The sequence below is a fragment of the Arachis hypogaea genome, chromosome 13 (assembly GCF_003086295.3).
Source record: "Arachis hypogaea cultivar Tifrunner chromosome 13, arahy.Tifrunner.gnm2.J5K5, whole genome shotgun sequence".
NCBI lineage: Eukaryota > Viridiplantae > Streptophyta > Magnoliopsida > Fabales > Fabaceae > Arachis > Arachis hypogaea.
In genome coordinates this window covers 2,384,151-2,398,771 of record NC_092048.1, presented here as the reverse complement: position 1 = coordinate 2,398,771, position 14,621 = coordinate 2,384,151, and the positions used below count along the sequence as shown (strand labels likewise).

Sequence of the window (14,621 nt, the reverse complement as noted above, 5' to 3'; positions counted from 1 at the left end):
CATGTTTATTTTATTTGAAAAAGAGATGGTGTTGGAGTATTTAATCACTTAATCTTTCCAACTACGAAACCATGCAAATGGTTTTTTATTGCTTGCTGCCTTCTATGGTCAATGCTAGCATGATGAAGGGATACTTTTTCTTACGCTGAGGAAGTTACGTGGAACAATGGTCACGCGACGGGTGGGGCCCTCTGATAGTCACGTGTCGACAACATCTGCATCAGTAATTGAGGTTGCAGGTTGCAGGTTGGTTGTCGGGTAGTGGGTTAATTAGAGAACTAGTAACATTGTTTTCTTATATTCTTATATTCTTATACCCTAACAGCCACCTTTGCCTCACAGTGTCGATTTGAAACTTGGTAGTATCAAATAGGGTTGTCAAACATTCTCAGTAGGGGGATCTCTGCGGGACCGTTTTGAATGGGATTTTAACGGTGGAGAATTTTTTTTGTAGGGATGGAATGGAGAGTGAAATTTGTCCGAGAAAAGCGTGGGAACTTAAGTGGGATCCCGTCCTATCTTCGATAATTTTTTGGATTTTTTAATTTATTTAATAACCCTTACTTTATTTCTCATAAAGGATTTTTTTTAGTAATTTTACTTATTGAAAAACTTTAACTTTATTGTTTAAGATTTTATTTTATGAACTATGATTTGTTATGTTATATTTCTGGAATTATAATTTTGGATAAGATATATTTGTGTGTTTGTAATAATATTTTGTAATATTTTTTTTAGTTTTTTTAATATTTTTTATTATAATTTTCATATGAATGTTAAAAATAGGGAGACGGGGAATGGGACCCGCAGATAATATGGAAAACACCGAAAACGAAAATAGGAATAATTATTCTCCCATGACGAAGAACAGGACAGGAACAGGATTAATTCTAGTAGCAAAAACGAGAAGTAGAGAGGCATCTCCCGTCTCCATCCCCACTTCCACCCTGCCCCATTGACATCTCTAGTATCAAACGATGTAACTTTCTAAATAACAATTAACCATTGACAACTTATTATAAACACATCAGTATAAACAAAATTAAAGAGCACAAAAATGATCTTGTGTGTAGTAGTCTAAGATTTTTATGACAAATATTTTATCTTTCAATTCATAGTGTTTCTGTTTTTTTTTTTTTCCCGGAAATGAACAGTGTTTCTGTTAATTATGTAGAAGATATGTATAAGTCAAAATTAACCAAGCTTTAAAAATCGAGTTTAAGATTGGTTTGGTACTTTCGAAGATTGTGAATCTCGTAGAAAAAAGTTTATTGACAAGAAAGATGGATTCGATTGGATTGACTCATCAAAGAAAAGTAAAGTAATTAAAATGATAAGGAGGCTAACAAATGAAGATAACTGGTAGTAATTACAAGATCATCTAAAATTGTGAAAACAGTTATCAAAGAATTTTTATACATGAAGAATATGTTAAAGTTTAATTGGTCAATGATTCTTATAAAAAGTTGAAGAATGGAAGGAATAGAAGTTAGAATTCATTTTCAGAAAACACTCTTTACACTAACATCTTCAACGATTTTTTTAGCCTACAAAAAACTTTTTTTTTTTGTAGGGTTCCTTTCATTTCTTTTAAATTTCTTGTAATCTTTCTTTTTCTCCAAATTTATTTTTTTGTTGCAAAGTCGTTGTTTTTCTTCTTTAACATTTCCATATTGTTTTTTCGTTTTCAAAGTCTTTTGACCTTTGTTAAAGGCACTTTATTGCTTTGATTTAATTTTAAGCCATTTACCTTATTTTGTAATTTTTTATTTGAAGTCATCTAAATTTTATTTACATTTCAAGTTTTTTCTTTTCTTTCTTGTTCGTTCAAAATTGGGATCTTTTAGTGCACAATTCAAAAACTAGTACTATAAGAGGAGTAAGTTTCGTTCCTAAATTATTAGATATCAATTCAACCCATATTTAAGTAAAAATTTACATAACAATGTGTATGCCACTATAGTAAGACTAACGGTGTGTTTGGGATTCACGTTTGAAAAGGGAGAAGCTCGTCTGAGTGTCTTGAATGTCCCATGTTTATGTTTGACAATCTTTTAGAATTCTGAATCTAGAAGTATTTTCACCTTTAAATGTACGGTCATTTAAAGCAAAAAAATTTTAACTTCTGCGACACGTGAGAGAAAGCTGGTTATCGTTCAGAAATTAGCTGAAAATTTTTTTTCTTATGCAAGTAACTGTATAACATTATTTGTGTATGTTCTTCGTTCCATTTTTTTTTCATCAAAATTTGTTTCAATTACTGACAAGGTAACTATTTTAATTTTTTTATTATTTTTAGTATTTTTTTATATTTTGATTTTTATATTTTTTATTATATATTTTTATTTATATGATAAATATTTTTTATTATATATATATATATATATATATATATATTAGTGTTTTGATATTATTTTTTTAGTATTTTTTTATTGTATTTTTATATTCATATGACAACTAATTTTGATATAAATTCTTGTTTTTATTAATTTTTATTAATTTTTATTATTTTTTGTTTATATAAATTTTTTTTCTATCTTTTATTGTACTTTATTTATGTTGTGCATGAACTTTTTATTTTTTTATTTAATTTTATTCATATAAATTTTATTTACTTTTTATTGTAATTTTTTTATTTATATAATATATGTTGTTGGTTGTAATTATTATATATTATGTTTGCATGAATTTTTTTTTGTTTTTTTCGTTTTTATTGTACTCGTCATTGTATTTTATTTTTGTCTTTATTATATACTAATTATAAGTAATAAAAGAGTCATAAATAATAAAAATTTATACTCCAAAATAATACTAAATTAAAGAATACTAACGATATTAAAAAAATTATAGAATATTTTCTTTTTCTTTGACATTATAAAATGTACATTATTCTCTTTCATATTTTTATTTTTATTTTGTATTTATTTTATTTATATGATAAATATTTTTTATATTATTTTTTTAGTATTCTACTTTTTCATGTATATTATTATTTTTTATTATTTTTTAGTTTATATGAATTTTTTTATTATATGAATTTTTTATGATATTTTTTATGTATTTTATTAGTGTTTTATCATGTCTTTTAATAAGATCTATTCAAATATTTAAAGTAAAATAATAGGATAATATAAAAAATTATTTAAATTGACGTCTCTTTTAGTAATTTTTCATCTAAAATTGATTTTGAGTAATATAATCCAAACGATATTTATTTTACTATAATCTATTTTGATATAAAGATTACCAAACATAAATCACATTAACACAAACTTACTTTTTATCAAAATCAAATTTGCAAAATCAATTTTATGCAAACTCCTGTTTGCAAACTATAATCCAAACACACACTAAGTAATTAGAAATTTCTATGTAACATTGTAATAAACTTTTATCATTTATAACTATGTTATGTAAATTATAGAAATTGAGTTTGTGTACTACATTCTCAGTGTGGGTTGTTATTGATGTGATTATGAATTTAATTTGGATGCTGAATTTGAATTTTTTATTTAATTTTCCTGTTTTTAGATTCTCTAGTTTTGGATTTAATTCTTTGTTGCTCATAGTTTAAATTTTTGTATACGTTTATGTTTTTCATTGTTGTCCATTATTTGAATTACTTAAACTCTACTGTGTTGCACTTCTCCACCCTTTTCCTGCCACTCTTCCTAAAAAATCCTGCTTATCAGTAGCTTTGACGTGCGCATTTAAATTGCTATTTCCGGCAGAAGTCCACGAGATAGAGACACTCGATTTGAAGGAAGCAATGATATCCCTCGTCGTCTGCGGTGTAGGTGACTAGGTGGAAGCGGAGGGTTTTGGCACTGTTATCACCGTATTTGGGTTCTCTTCGTTATTTTAGTGATAGAGTTGAGGATAAAGAAAAAGAACGAAAGTAATTTAAAAATTTTATTAAAAAATTAATAAAAAATTAGAATTTGGATACTTTTAAAACAGAGAACTCATCTTACATGATACAACGTTAATTTTTTTATTTGATAAATATTTTTGTCAACATTCACAAAGTTTATAGATATAAATAGTTATTTTATTCTATAAAAAAAGAGAGATGCAAGGCATTTCTTTTTCTGTCTCTATTTAAATACATGGTAAAAGTGTACAGAAAATAGAGAAAAAGTGAGAGAGAATGATCAAATATTCTTCCACCACCAAATATATCTAGTATCTGTATTCTATGTACATAAATCTGGAGGCGCCACTTGGTATGAAAGTAGAGATTCCAAAGGCTTGAAACTACAATTTATGTAAGATGATTTGGGCCCCATGCATTGGTTTAAGAGTAAGGAAAATGAGTGGAGCATGTGCATATGCAGGGCAGAGCTCAAATGTGAAGAATATGTTTGCTTCCATTAAGGAGAAGTTTTGGGCGATGCATATTCTAGGCCCCCATCCAAATGGAAAATAGTGGCTTTAGCAATTCCTTCTGAAAATCTTTCTGGTTTGAACTCTGTTGCATCATCACCCCATAATTCACGATCATGGTGGATCAAAAGTATTGGTAATGTAACCTTAACTCCTGCAGGTAGTGATAGATTTTGCATCTTTATATGAAAAAAAGGACCGGCGGGTATAGCCTTAACACCTCATTTAAGATCATTGTCACCTATATATGTTTAAAATTATGTTATCAATCAACATGTCACAATAAATTATACAAAGTAGAACAAATTATATATACTGTCTGGCTTTGGGTTGCCAAAGACTTGGAAGACTTCCTCCCTCGCACGCGTTTGCCATTCCGGATTGTCCATACCAACAAATCAGCTGTGGTTTCTTGGCCTGCAAGGTAAAATGTGTTGCATTCTTCCAAAAGTATCCCTAATAAGTCACTCTTGTTAACCTCCTCACCATTCGATGGATGCTTCTATCTCTCTATTGTTAACACTATTAGGAAGCAACCTACAAGATAAATCATCATTAGCAACACACTATGAGAACCTAAATAGAATAGAATAGATTTGAACTTAATTAAAATGGTCTTATTACCACCATCCTGGGATGTGAACATATTTTAATCTCATTATAAGTGTAGCTTGCTTGGTAAGGACTTCAAAAATTGTTTTTCCTTCTTGGCCATACATCAATGTCTGAAGACAGCATCTCCTCCCATTTATTGATCACATCAGATGAGGCTTCTCTTTCTTGAAGTAATGGTTATTGGTAAGAACTTGTTTAATATGCTCTGACCTTCCCAAAAGAATGAATTCTTCCCTGTCCATCCCATGAGTTTTTCATGTTATCAACACCTGAACCAACAAAATTATATACCAAATTTGATGATAGCATGATCGGCTTGAGAATAGACACGTGGAGAAGGGTCTCAAGCTTCTTATGCCTCAGGAAGAGCCAGTTCAGCAGCTTCCATCCTCCCACCGCCAGCAGTAGTCCGACCACTATCACAAACAGCCCCTCCTCCATTAATTACTGCTTCCATCGCAGAGCAGAATCAATATTTTAATGCAGCCAGACACGAGGAATGCGAGCCGGTGCCTCATTATTTTATTTGAAATACACAATGATCGCGCCACGCGTGGCTCCACAACATCTGCAACAGTCATGCTCATGAAGAAGAAACCATCCCCTCCTCCATTAATGTATGGGACTGGATCGGAGAGCGCAATCAATATTTTTACGGAAAAGTCTAGGGGCCAGCAATTTTTGTGTTTTCTGGCCAGTACTTAACCATCAAAACAAAAGTGAGTGATCTCCCACCATTAGATATAATCTCACATCATTAAAACCACTATTGATGGCCAATTGATGGTTACAAAACACCAAAATTGATAGCCCCCTAGCATTCTTCTATTTTTACTAAGGTGAAAATTGAGATGCAGCTATCTTCACAAGAAACTGATAGTTCAGAGCGGTTAAATGATTTGACTAATTTGACTAAATTTTATCTAAGGACTCTCAAATATTACATTTAGTCAAGTTAACTATTCTTGAATTTCCATTTTTTACTAAACTGTTATGCATTCTTGACTTCATATTTTTGTATTAATGCTAAATATCTTTTTTGTGAACTTTAGGTCACAATGTCTTTAATACTGATTTCTTTAATTTCTTTTTTTTTTGGTGAATTTCGTCATCTGAATGGTTCATCGACAAACAAGAGGGAAAAAAAATATCTGATTAATCATTTGGTATATTCCTCTTTTATGTTTTTTGCGCTGTATAATTTGCCACCTCCCCCTCTTTTATGCAGAGAGACACAATTTGTATTTCTTTTCATTTGAGCCCAAAAAAATATAAAAGAAAGAAAAGAAACATGAATCCATGATACATACAGAGTCGGCAAAATGAACTATTTTATAGAACAACATAAGCTGATGATATACATTATACAGTCTTACACCAAAAAGCAGGAATGCTAGATTTAACATTTTCCGCCAGGCATATATAATGCTTAGAGATGCTGCAACGGTGTGGAAGTCATGTGTTCAGTGTTCTTGTTAAATGTTAATCATCCTTAATTTTCTTCTCTACCTTAATTTCTTTTAATAAAATGAGTAAATGAATCAATGAATAACGTTTCAGTGTTGTTTCACGCCCTAAACTTACTAACACTCAAATTATTTTTTATATATATTTATGTTACATGAATCCACTAAGATAATAAACAATGCCAAATTGGACTAATTCCTAAAGTGGTGTGTGTTCAAACGTGAAAACAACATATGCCTGTTGTCGCACGTTTTATGACCAACAAAAGCTTAAATAATTGTTGTTTGCTGTATATATATTAACCTATTCAAATATTGTTTCTTATGCATCTTTCACATATACTATTTATATAACTATTCAAATTTCAAAGGCGTTATTATGTAAATAATAATTGTTCAGTTGTTCGCTAGAGTTGTGGATCGGATGGACTTCGGGTTAAGAGCAACAGGTTGATCGAGAATGTTTCTGGATTTAAGCACAAGCTTTACGGAGATATTATCCCGAGCGTTGGTAGATCGGCGAGTGAAGCCACTTGTAAAAACATTCCAATATTAAATAAGTGTTCGTACAATGAGACATTTAATTAAGATAAGAGTAACGTACCTTTAGAGAAGGGTAGATCCTTTCTCATTTATACCTTGTAATCGAGTGAGTCTTTTGACTCGGACTCGTTCCTTTAAAAGCTTATGCCAGCTATTCAGGTTTTCATCCAAAAAGAACAATACGCGGGTCATCTTCTTGTGCGGGTCGAAACTCTTTCGGATGTGTAAGAGTAAAGGACTTGTCAAAAAAGAACAACAATAATAATAATAATAAAATGTAGATTTGATAATTAGAGATGTTTGAAGAGAAGAATAAATAGCTAGAAAAAAGAACTTCACATATTACATTCGATTGCTTTTTCAGGGACATTTAAAATTGGGTTGTTGCTACTACATACAATAATGCTTGACAAAATGCAATCAGATTTCATAATATTATGTATAAGCACAACATCGTTCAGCCACATATGACTGACCATATTATTCGTGAGTTGATTGATTGCCACAGAAAATAAAGCCCTCTTCAATTAAATAATATATTATATGATATAGCAAATGCATGTGAATCTGAATCATTTCATTTTCTTATGAGTTATCAGTTATGATTTATGATCTCCTATAAAATATAATGTCATCTTCACCATCATGAGACAAAAGCTTAGGTCAACTATAAATTATAGAGTTGCGTATGATTATTCCCCCTAGGAGCCAACAAATTAAACTTAACCTCCATTTGTGAATTGAGATATACTATAATTAAAATTTAAAATGATGATATAAGATTACTTATAAAATCCATTATGTAGTGCTGCGATACTAATTAATAGTCGGCAATAAACACATGGAGTATAGTTTAAAGAGTGATTATATTAATATATTTATATTATTTTATTTGAAGAATTCATTATAAGCATAGAAGGAGAGAAAAAGACATTATGTGTGTTTTTTTAACTCTTTCTTTCTTTCTTTTCAATATTTATCATGTTATGCCTTTCTTCCTCATTTTCATATTCCAATAAGTTTACCATTTTATTTCTAGTTTAAATAACTATGGACACATCATAGTTTCTAACATGAAAATTGTTCGGTAGGTCGAGTACCGGACGATTTGGGATAACTGGTCGGGTGTAAAAGTGAGTCTCTATTTCAGCTTGGGTCCTGAAAATAAATAGTGCGAGCGGCCGGCCTCCCAGATTCTTTGCGGGTTGAGGGGGATGCCACCTGCAAGGACACTCTGACACTCAAGTCAGTGGGTGTGCAAGTGGTGGAGAGAAAAAGTGGTGGTGACGTACCTTGGGAGAGGGATAGGACGGATAGGACCCTCCCTTTATATACCTTGTCAGTGGGTGGGCCCCACGAGGGGAGGCCTCCTTCCATAAAGTTTTGCTTCCTACAGCTGTCATATAGCTGTCAGCCAGGACGCGTGTCCGGGTCGTAGATCCGGCGGACTATACCTTCTGACCCGATCGCGCAGATCAGTTTTTTCCTGGGCCAGGTGACAATTTCGCTTAGCTGGACTGGGCCGTAACAAAAATTAATTAATAAGCATATATTATCGCGAAACAAATTTTTTTTTTTAATTTTTGTCTCCTTAACAACTATTTGTTTGAGTCCAATATTTCCTTTCATTACTATTTAATAAGATGAGCTATACATACACGAGCAATCATTTTCTACTTTTTAGAAATACATTTTGCTTATCTGAGATATTGGTTAATTATTAGAATACTCAAAGAATTATAGTTTTACTTTGTCTCGTGTACTATTCAGGACTTGTGTATTTTACATTTTTAAGACAAACTTGTTTTTCATTTTAATTTTTAAATAATGCTCTATAGGACATTAAATAAACCTGTTAAAAATTTTATGTGACCAAATTAATAGTTCAATTAACCTTGATTGAGCAAGCAGGGGATTGAAAATCAGAGTGCCCCATCCATGGTTTTGCAGGAATCAGAAAACTACAGGCTAACTACTACTTGCTGGTTTTATTGTTTGTGTAAGTATCAGTATAGGTTCTCCTAGACTTGCAGATTTAACCAATTTGAATCAAAGGTCACTTGAATATAATTAACTACACTGTCAAATTAATTAATACATCTATCTATTATAACTGGACATTAACTACCATGATGGAGCACCACAATAAAATACAAAACTACGTGGTCCCAAGCTCAAGATCTTAAAGCAAAAAATTAGTTACTACAAACTATTACTTTGAATTCAGGACATTAATACTATTTATTAATTTATTTATAATATTAATACTAGCTAGCTATTAGAATGAGTAGAATCTATTTTTATTAGGAAACTAAGGCCCAATTTAAAAAAACAGCTTAATTAAGTTATTTTTAAAAAAATAACTTAAACAATAAATAATTATATTAAAAATAATTTATAAATAAATTATTTTATATTTAGATTTTTAATTTTAAAAGTATTTATTTTATAGAAATATTATAAATAATAGTAATATTATGAGAGAAGTCATTTTTTTAACTTTTTTTTATAAGTTTTTAAATAATTTTTTAAAAAACTACAATTTAATTTTAAAAATTATACTAAACATTAATATTATTACTTTTTATAAGTTAAAAATTCAAAAAAAATAGTTGTAAAGCTTCCCAAATGACCCTAAATTCTACTAATAAGTAATAAGGAGTCATAAAATAATATTCGTGTTTAATTGATGTTTTCAGCCATTTGCGTAAGTGTCTTTTCTACTATTTGTAAAGAAATATTTGCATATTATTATTTATTAAAACTACCTGTGAAGTGATACTCAAGAATGGCATTTTTTATTTTCAACCTACCACTGTATCAATACTAACAAATGAAACCAATACCCAATAGGTGAATTAGTGAACACCTAATGAGCTTTAATTAATTTTGGTTGGAACACTCCCCCAGTAGTGATCTTAACATTTGGGAAAAGGAATAAGACCCAATAATAGAATGACAAATACAGCGAATGATCATGAAATACTCTTTTTTTTTCTATTACTAAAAAATGCATATACATATTATTAGAAACATAATATAATTCAAATGCATGGTTTTTTTTTTTACTTTTTTCCACTTACATCAAAACCTTTGTTTCCGAATGCCTCGAATTTAATTTTCACAACCCCCCCCCCCCCCTCTTCTCCCAAAAAAAAAAAAAACAATTCCGCATTTTGACAAAGAGCAAGCACATGGATTATTGTTCACATGAAAATTAATCTATTTTCATGTTATACAAGACTAAATAATGATATAATAATAGAGGAAGACAAATTAATTAGATTTCCTCCATGTGCCAACACTTTGACATTATTCATCAAGGTGGATGGATTTGGGACTTTGTGTGGTCACCGAACATGGAATCGAATTTTCTATATCCCACAAGCTTCCAAAAGTATTTTTTTTATTATTATTTCGGCTGCATTTTTTAAAAAAGAAAAAAAAATATTATCCATGTCATTGTATCTCTTACTTTTCATAAACTGTTTAAGTAAAGGCGAGACTCTTTGATACATGCAACAATACACAAAGATTGTAAAGACATGGAAGTAATTAATTGTTATCACTATATAATGATTTTAATGTTACAATGTATAATCCTATAAATTTAAACAAGATAATTATTATTGATGAAAGATGACAAGATAACTTTAAAAATTAAATTACATGCACGCTGAGAAATTGTTACCTTATTAGTTTACTTAGCTTGTCTTGATAATGGCAAACATTAGGAGAAATTTTAGGAGCACATTTCTCTCATCTCCTCAATTATCATCCTTTAATTTTCTTCTTCATCCAAACATGCGTGCACCTTATCTTTCTCAATCTCTACATTACAAGATAACATTGTTATAATCCTCACTACGTAAATCCCAATATTATCTTTTATTTTTAAGGGAAAAAAGAAGATAGGAGAGGAAAGTGTGGCTGTACCATTTATGTGTATTTCCTTTTCCTCACTCAATTATAGGAAATGTAAACAAGAGATTAGGGGTACTTTATACTTTATATATTATTTATTATTTGACAAATATTAAAACCGGCTCCCCTCTACATTGAGCCACAACTTTTTTAATATTGTTCTCAATTAATTTTTATGCAATGATTCTCACTCTACTTGGCAACGAATTATGGGGTGGTGTGTGGTCGGTTGGAATAAAATTATATATCGTACATAATACATATAATAACACGCAACATAAACCTATGATTATTTAAACTGTAATAAAAAATAATTTTGTTTATTAAATACGCAGTCTGAAAATATTATTATATGATAAAAGTTTCCTAACGCTAATGATGAACCTCGTTTTATTACAACATGACAAAAAGGAAAGATGAAAATTGTTTTTGTGTTGATCGATGCCAACAAAATAGAGAGGTATCAAATGATTTAAATATAAGTCTAAACACAAAAAGGAGTTTCAATAGTCAATTATTTTAATTAATTATAAAATAATAATACTTTCAGTTATTAGTTTTTTCTTCTTCTTTAAAGACTTAAGTAATATCGATACTTATTCGATTGAAAAACATCAAATGTTTGCCACATTCGTAATATATATCTTAAGTTCACAATAAAAAATATGAGCATCTATCATTCTATCATTTCATTAAGCGGAAACCATCATAACTCTATTCAATCGTAATTTATTTATTTTGTTGACAATTTTAGATAGAGATTCTCCGGTCCTAAAGACAATGAATTATCACTTGTTGTTGGACTATATTTCTCTAAACTAATTAGCTCATTATGCTAAAGGAGCACAAGTTAACTTTGTTGTCAAAAATTAATGAGAAGATATAGACTAATGATGGGCTTAGTAGAAAGATAAAGGGGAGTCTCCGTTTAACTACCAAAAATAAAGTTGAAACCAAAATATTAAAAATAAATGCTACAATTAAGAGTTATAAAACCTATATTTCATTCATCTAATCATTAATCTATTTGTGTACTATTGTTAATACAAAACGTATATGAATAATGTTTCACAAAAAGAGAGATATTGCAAGTTTAAAAGAAAAATATTATGAGGCCAAAATAGGATGGATGTGACGTGTGGGTTAAATTAAAGCATGTCATTTTCACATATCCCTTGATGTTGATGTACTATATTATACGAATTTAACAAAGCAAAGATGCAGTTACTTTCTTCTAATACCCAATCCATGGGGGATCTACATTTAAATTCAAGACAAATTATCAAATTCAAAGCTTCCTCACATTCGACATAATGAAGCAAATCCAAAAGCTTGTAGAGCTTGCACAACCCAAAGAAAGAAGGCAATAATTCCAAAATATATATAATAATATGCAATGTGCTCTTGCATACTATATATGTACTTAATTATATATACTTCCAAATCTACAACTGAAACTAAAAATAAAAAGCTGGCTTGCCTTTAATTAATTCATTTGCGAAATTATATACATAATATCCGTGTATCTATAAATAAGTCCATAATAATATGGTGCAATAATTATAATTGTTCTTTTTTTTTTGGATCTCATGACCATCATGATCAACACCTTTGGGTAACTTGAACCGGCAACCCGCCCCGCACAGTGGCAGTAAGGCCTGGAGCGAAGCAGGGCTCCGTATTAGGCCCAACAACCCGGACATCAAAGCGGCGGAGAATGGCAGCGGCAATGGACTTGATCTCCATCAAGGCCAAGTCTTTTCCCAAACAGACTCTCACCCCGGCTTGAAAAACCGGGTACTTAAAGGGACATTGCTGAACGAAAACACCATCTGTATTCAACCACCTTTCGGGTCGAAACTGAGCGGAATCGGGGCCCCAAATAGTGTCCATCCGACCCATAGCATAGGGGTGGTAAGTGACCCGACTCCCTCTCCTGACAAAAGTGCCATCTGGCAAGACGTCATCTTCTTGAGCATACTTTGAATCAAACTGAACCGGAGGGAACAGCCTCATGCTCTCGTGAAGCGCTCCATTCAGGTAATGCATGCTCCTCATTTGCTCAAAGGTGGGTAATTCCTGATCCTCTTCCATCACCCGCTCCAGCTCCTGCCGGATGGTTGACCCCACATGCGGGTTCTTCGAAAGCAGAATGAAAAATCCGGTCAACGCTGCTGCGATTGTGTCCCGACCCGCTAGCAAGAAACTGATCACTATGTCTCTTAGGTATTTGTCGTCTTCGATGGACTCCATGAATCTAGACAACAAGTCTGATTTGTTCAGACCCGCCATAGTCACCATCTCCCTCCTCCTCTGCTTTATGATGTCCATGGCCACATTGTCTACCACTCCAATGGCTTCTTTTAGCTTTTTTTCCGAACCAATATTGAGTAATCGCTTCATCTTCCATATGAGCGGTGATGGCGACATTGCTCGCTCTGCTGAGAGCTTAGATGCGAGGTCGAAGCTGTCTGCCAATTTGGACTCCGGCAAAGAAGAAATGAGACACTCAGGATCCATTCCAAATGAAAATTTACAAATAATGTCGAAAGAGAATCTTCTAAGGATGTCTTGAATGTCTAACAATCTATTTTGTTGGCCGGAAACCGATTCGAGGAGAGGAATCAGCCTGGTTTGGATCTCTTGGTTGACAATTTGGAGGGCATAGGAGCGAATGGCGACGCTGCCGAGCTCAAGGCTGGCCATCTTGCGTTGGAATTGCCAGAAATGGCCATCGGAGTTGAAGATTCCGTTGCCGAGAAGGTCGCCAAGGAGAGTAGAAAAAGGTGTGCCCTTAGGATAATTGTGGAATTTAGTTTTGAGGATGTGCTGAACGTTATCGGGATTGGATGTAATAGTGTTATTGAGGACGTGGAGATGGATGGTCCCGGTGGGTGAAGCACGAAGAAGATGAGTATACCAGTCGCAAAGGTTTGGAAAGTGTATAGTCCAAGAGATATTGAGATAGGTGCGATACGTGTCACAATTACACCATGGCTTGATTCTAGAGATGAAGAGGAGAAATGAAAAGACAGAAAAAAAAAGTGTAAAAGTGAAGAAAGAGACTAAGAGAGCTGTGGACATGGCTGAAGTAGTCATGATATGCAGCATCTCCATCTTTCTTGTTTCTTTGTTTCTTTCTTTAGTTGAATTTGGGGGGATGGGAGGACATATTAGGTATGTATATATAGAGAGAGAGAGAGCGCAAGTGGGGTTAAGAAGGAGGAGGAGGAGGCATAATTAACGCGTGCGCTACACAAAGTAGCTACTCTTCTACTACGTCATTGCTTTCCCTTTCTTCTTATAATTTTGCCCACGTGACTCTATTGTTTCTTGTGGCCCAACCTTTTTCATACGTTTTTCGGCTGCTTTCTCTTTCTCTCTCTCTTCATGACAATTCCCAATTAATTTCCATGCAACTCCTCCAAACTCTTCCGTCTCATTAAAATAAAATTTCAAATATTCATAATTTTGTTTCTTTTTATCAATAATTAAAAAACATTTTTATAGTACCTACAATTCTTTTTAAAATTATTTAAATATAAATGTTGAGAGATAAAACTAACTCACCCTCTCATGAAATTATAAGCATATATATATATATATATAATATATATATATATATATATATATATATTCAGCTATACATACAATAGTCAATTAATTTAAAATATTTGTCTATTGTCC

At 31.7% G+C, this 14,621-nt stretch overlaps 1 protein-coding gene and 1 long non-coding RNA gene across 2 annotated transcripts; both read right to left on the bottom strand.

Moving 5' to 3' along the window:
• Positions 1-4,596: 4,596 nt before the first annotated feature.
• Positions 4,597-5,670, bottom strand: LOC140178094 (uncharacterized). The gene is made up of 2 exons (XR_011870330.1): positions 5,011-5,670; positions 4,597-4,923 (listed from the first exon to the last, which is right to left on the bottom strand). It is a non-coding gene; the product is annotated as an uncharacterized lncRNA (long non-coding RNA).
• Positions 5,671-12,392: 6,722 nt separating this feature from the next.
• On the bottom strand, positions 12,393-14,163 carry LOC112736389 (cytochrome P450 94C1). The gene has a single exon (XM_025785823.3). It carries the CDS (start codon positions 14,049-14,051, stop codon positions 12,537-12,539), a length of 1,515 nt encoding a protein of 504 aa, XP_025641608.1. The 5' UTR covers positions 14,052-14,163; the 3' UTR covers positions 12,393-12,536.
• Positions 14,164-14,621: the final 458 nt, after the last annotated feature.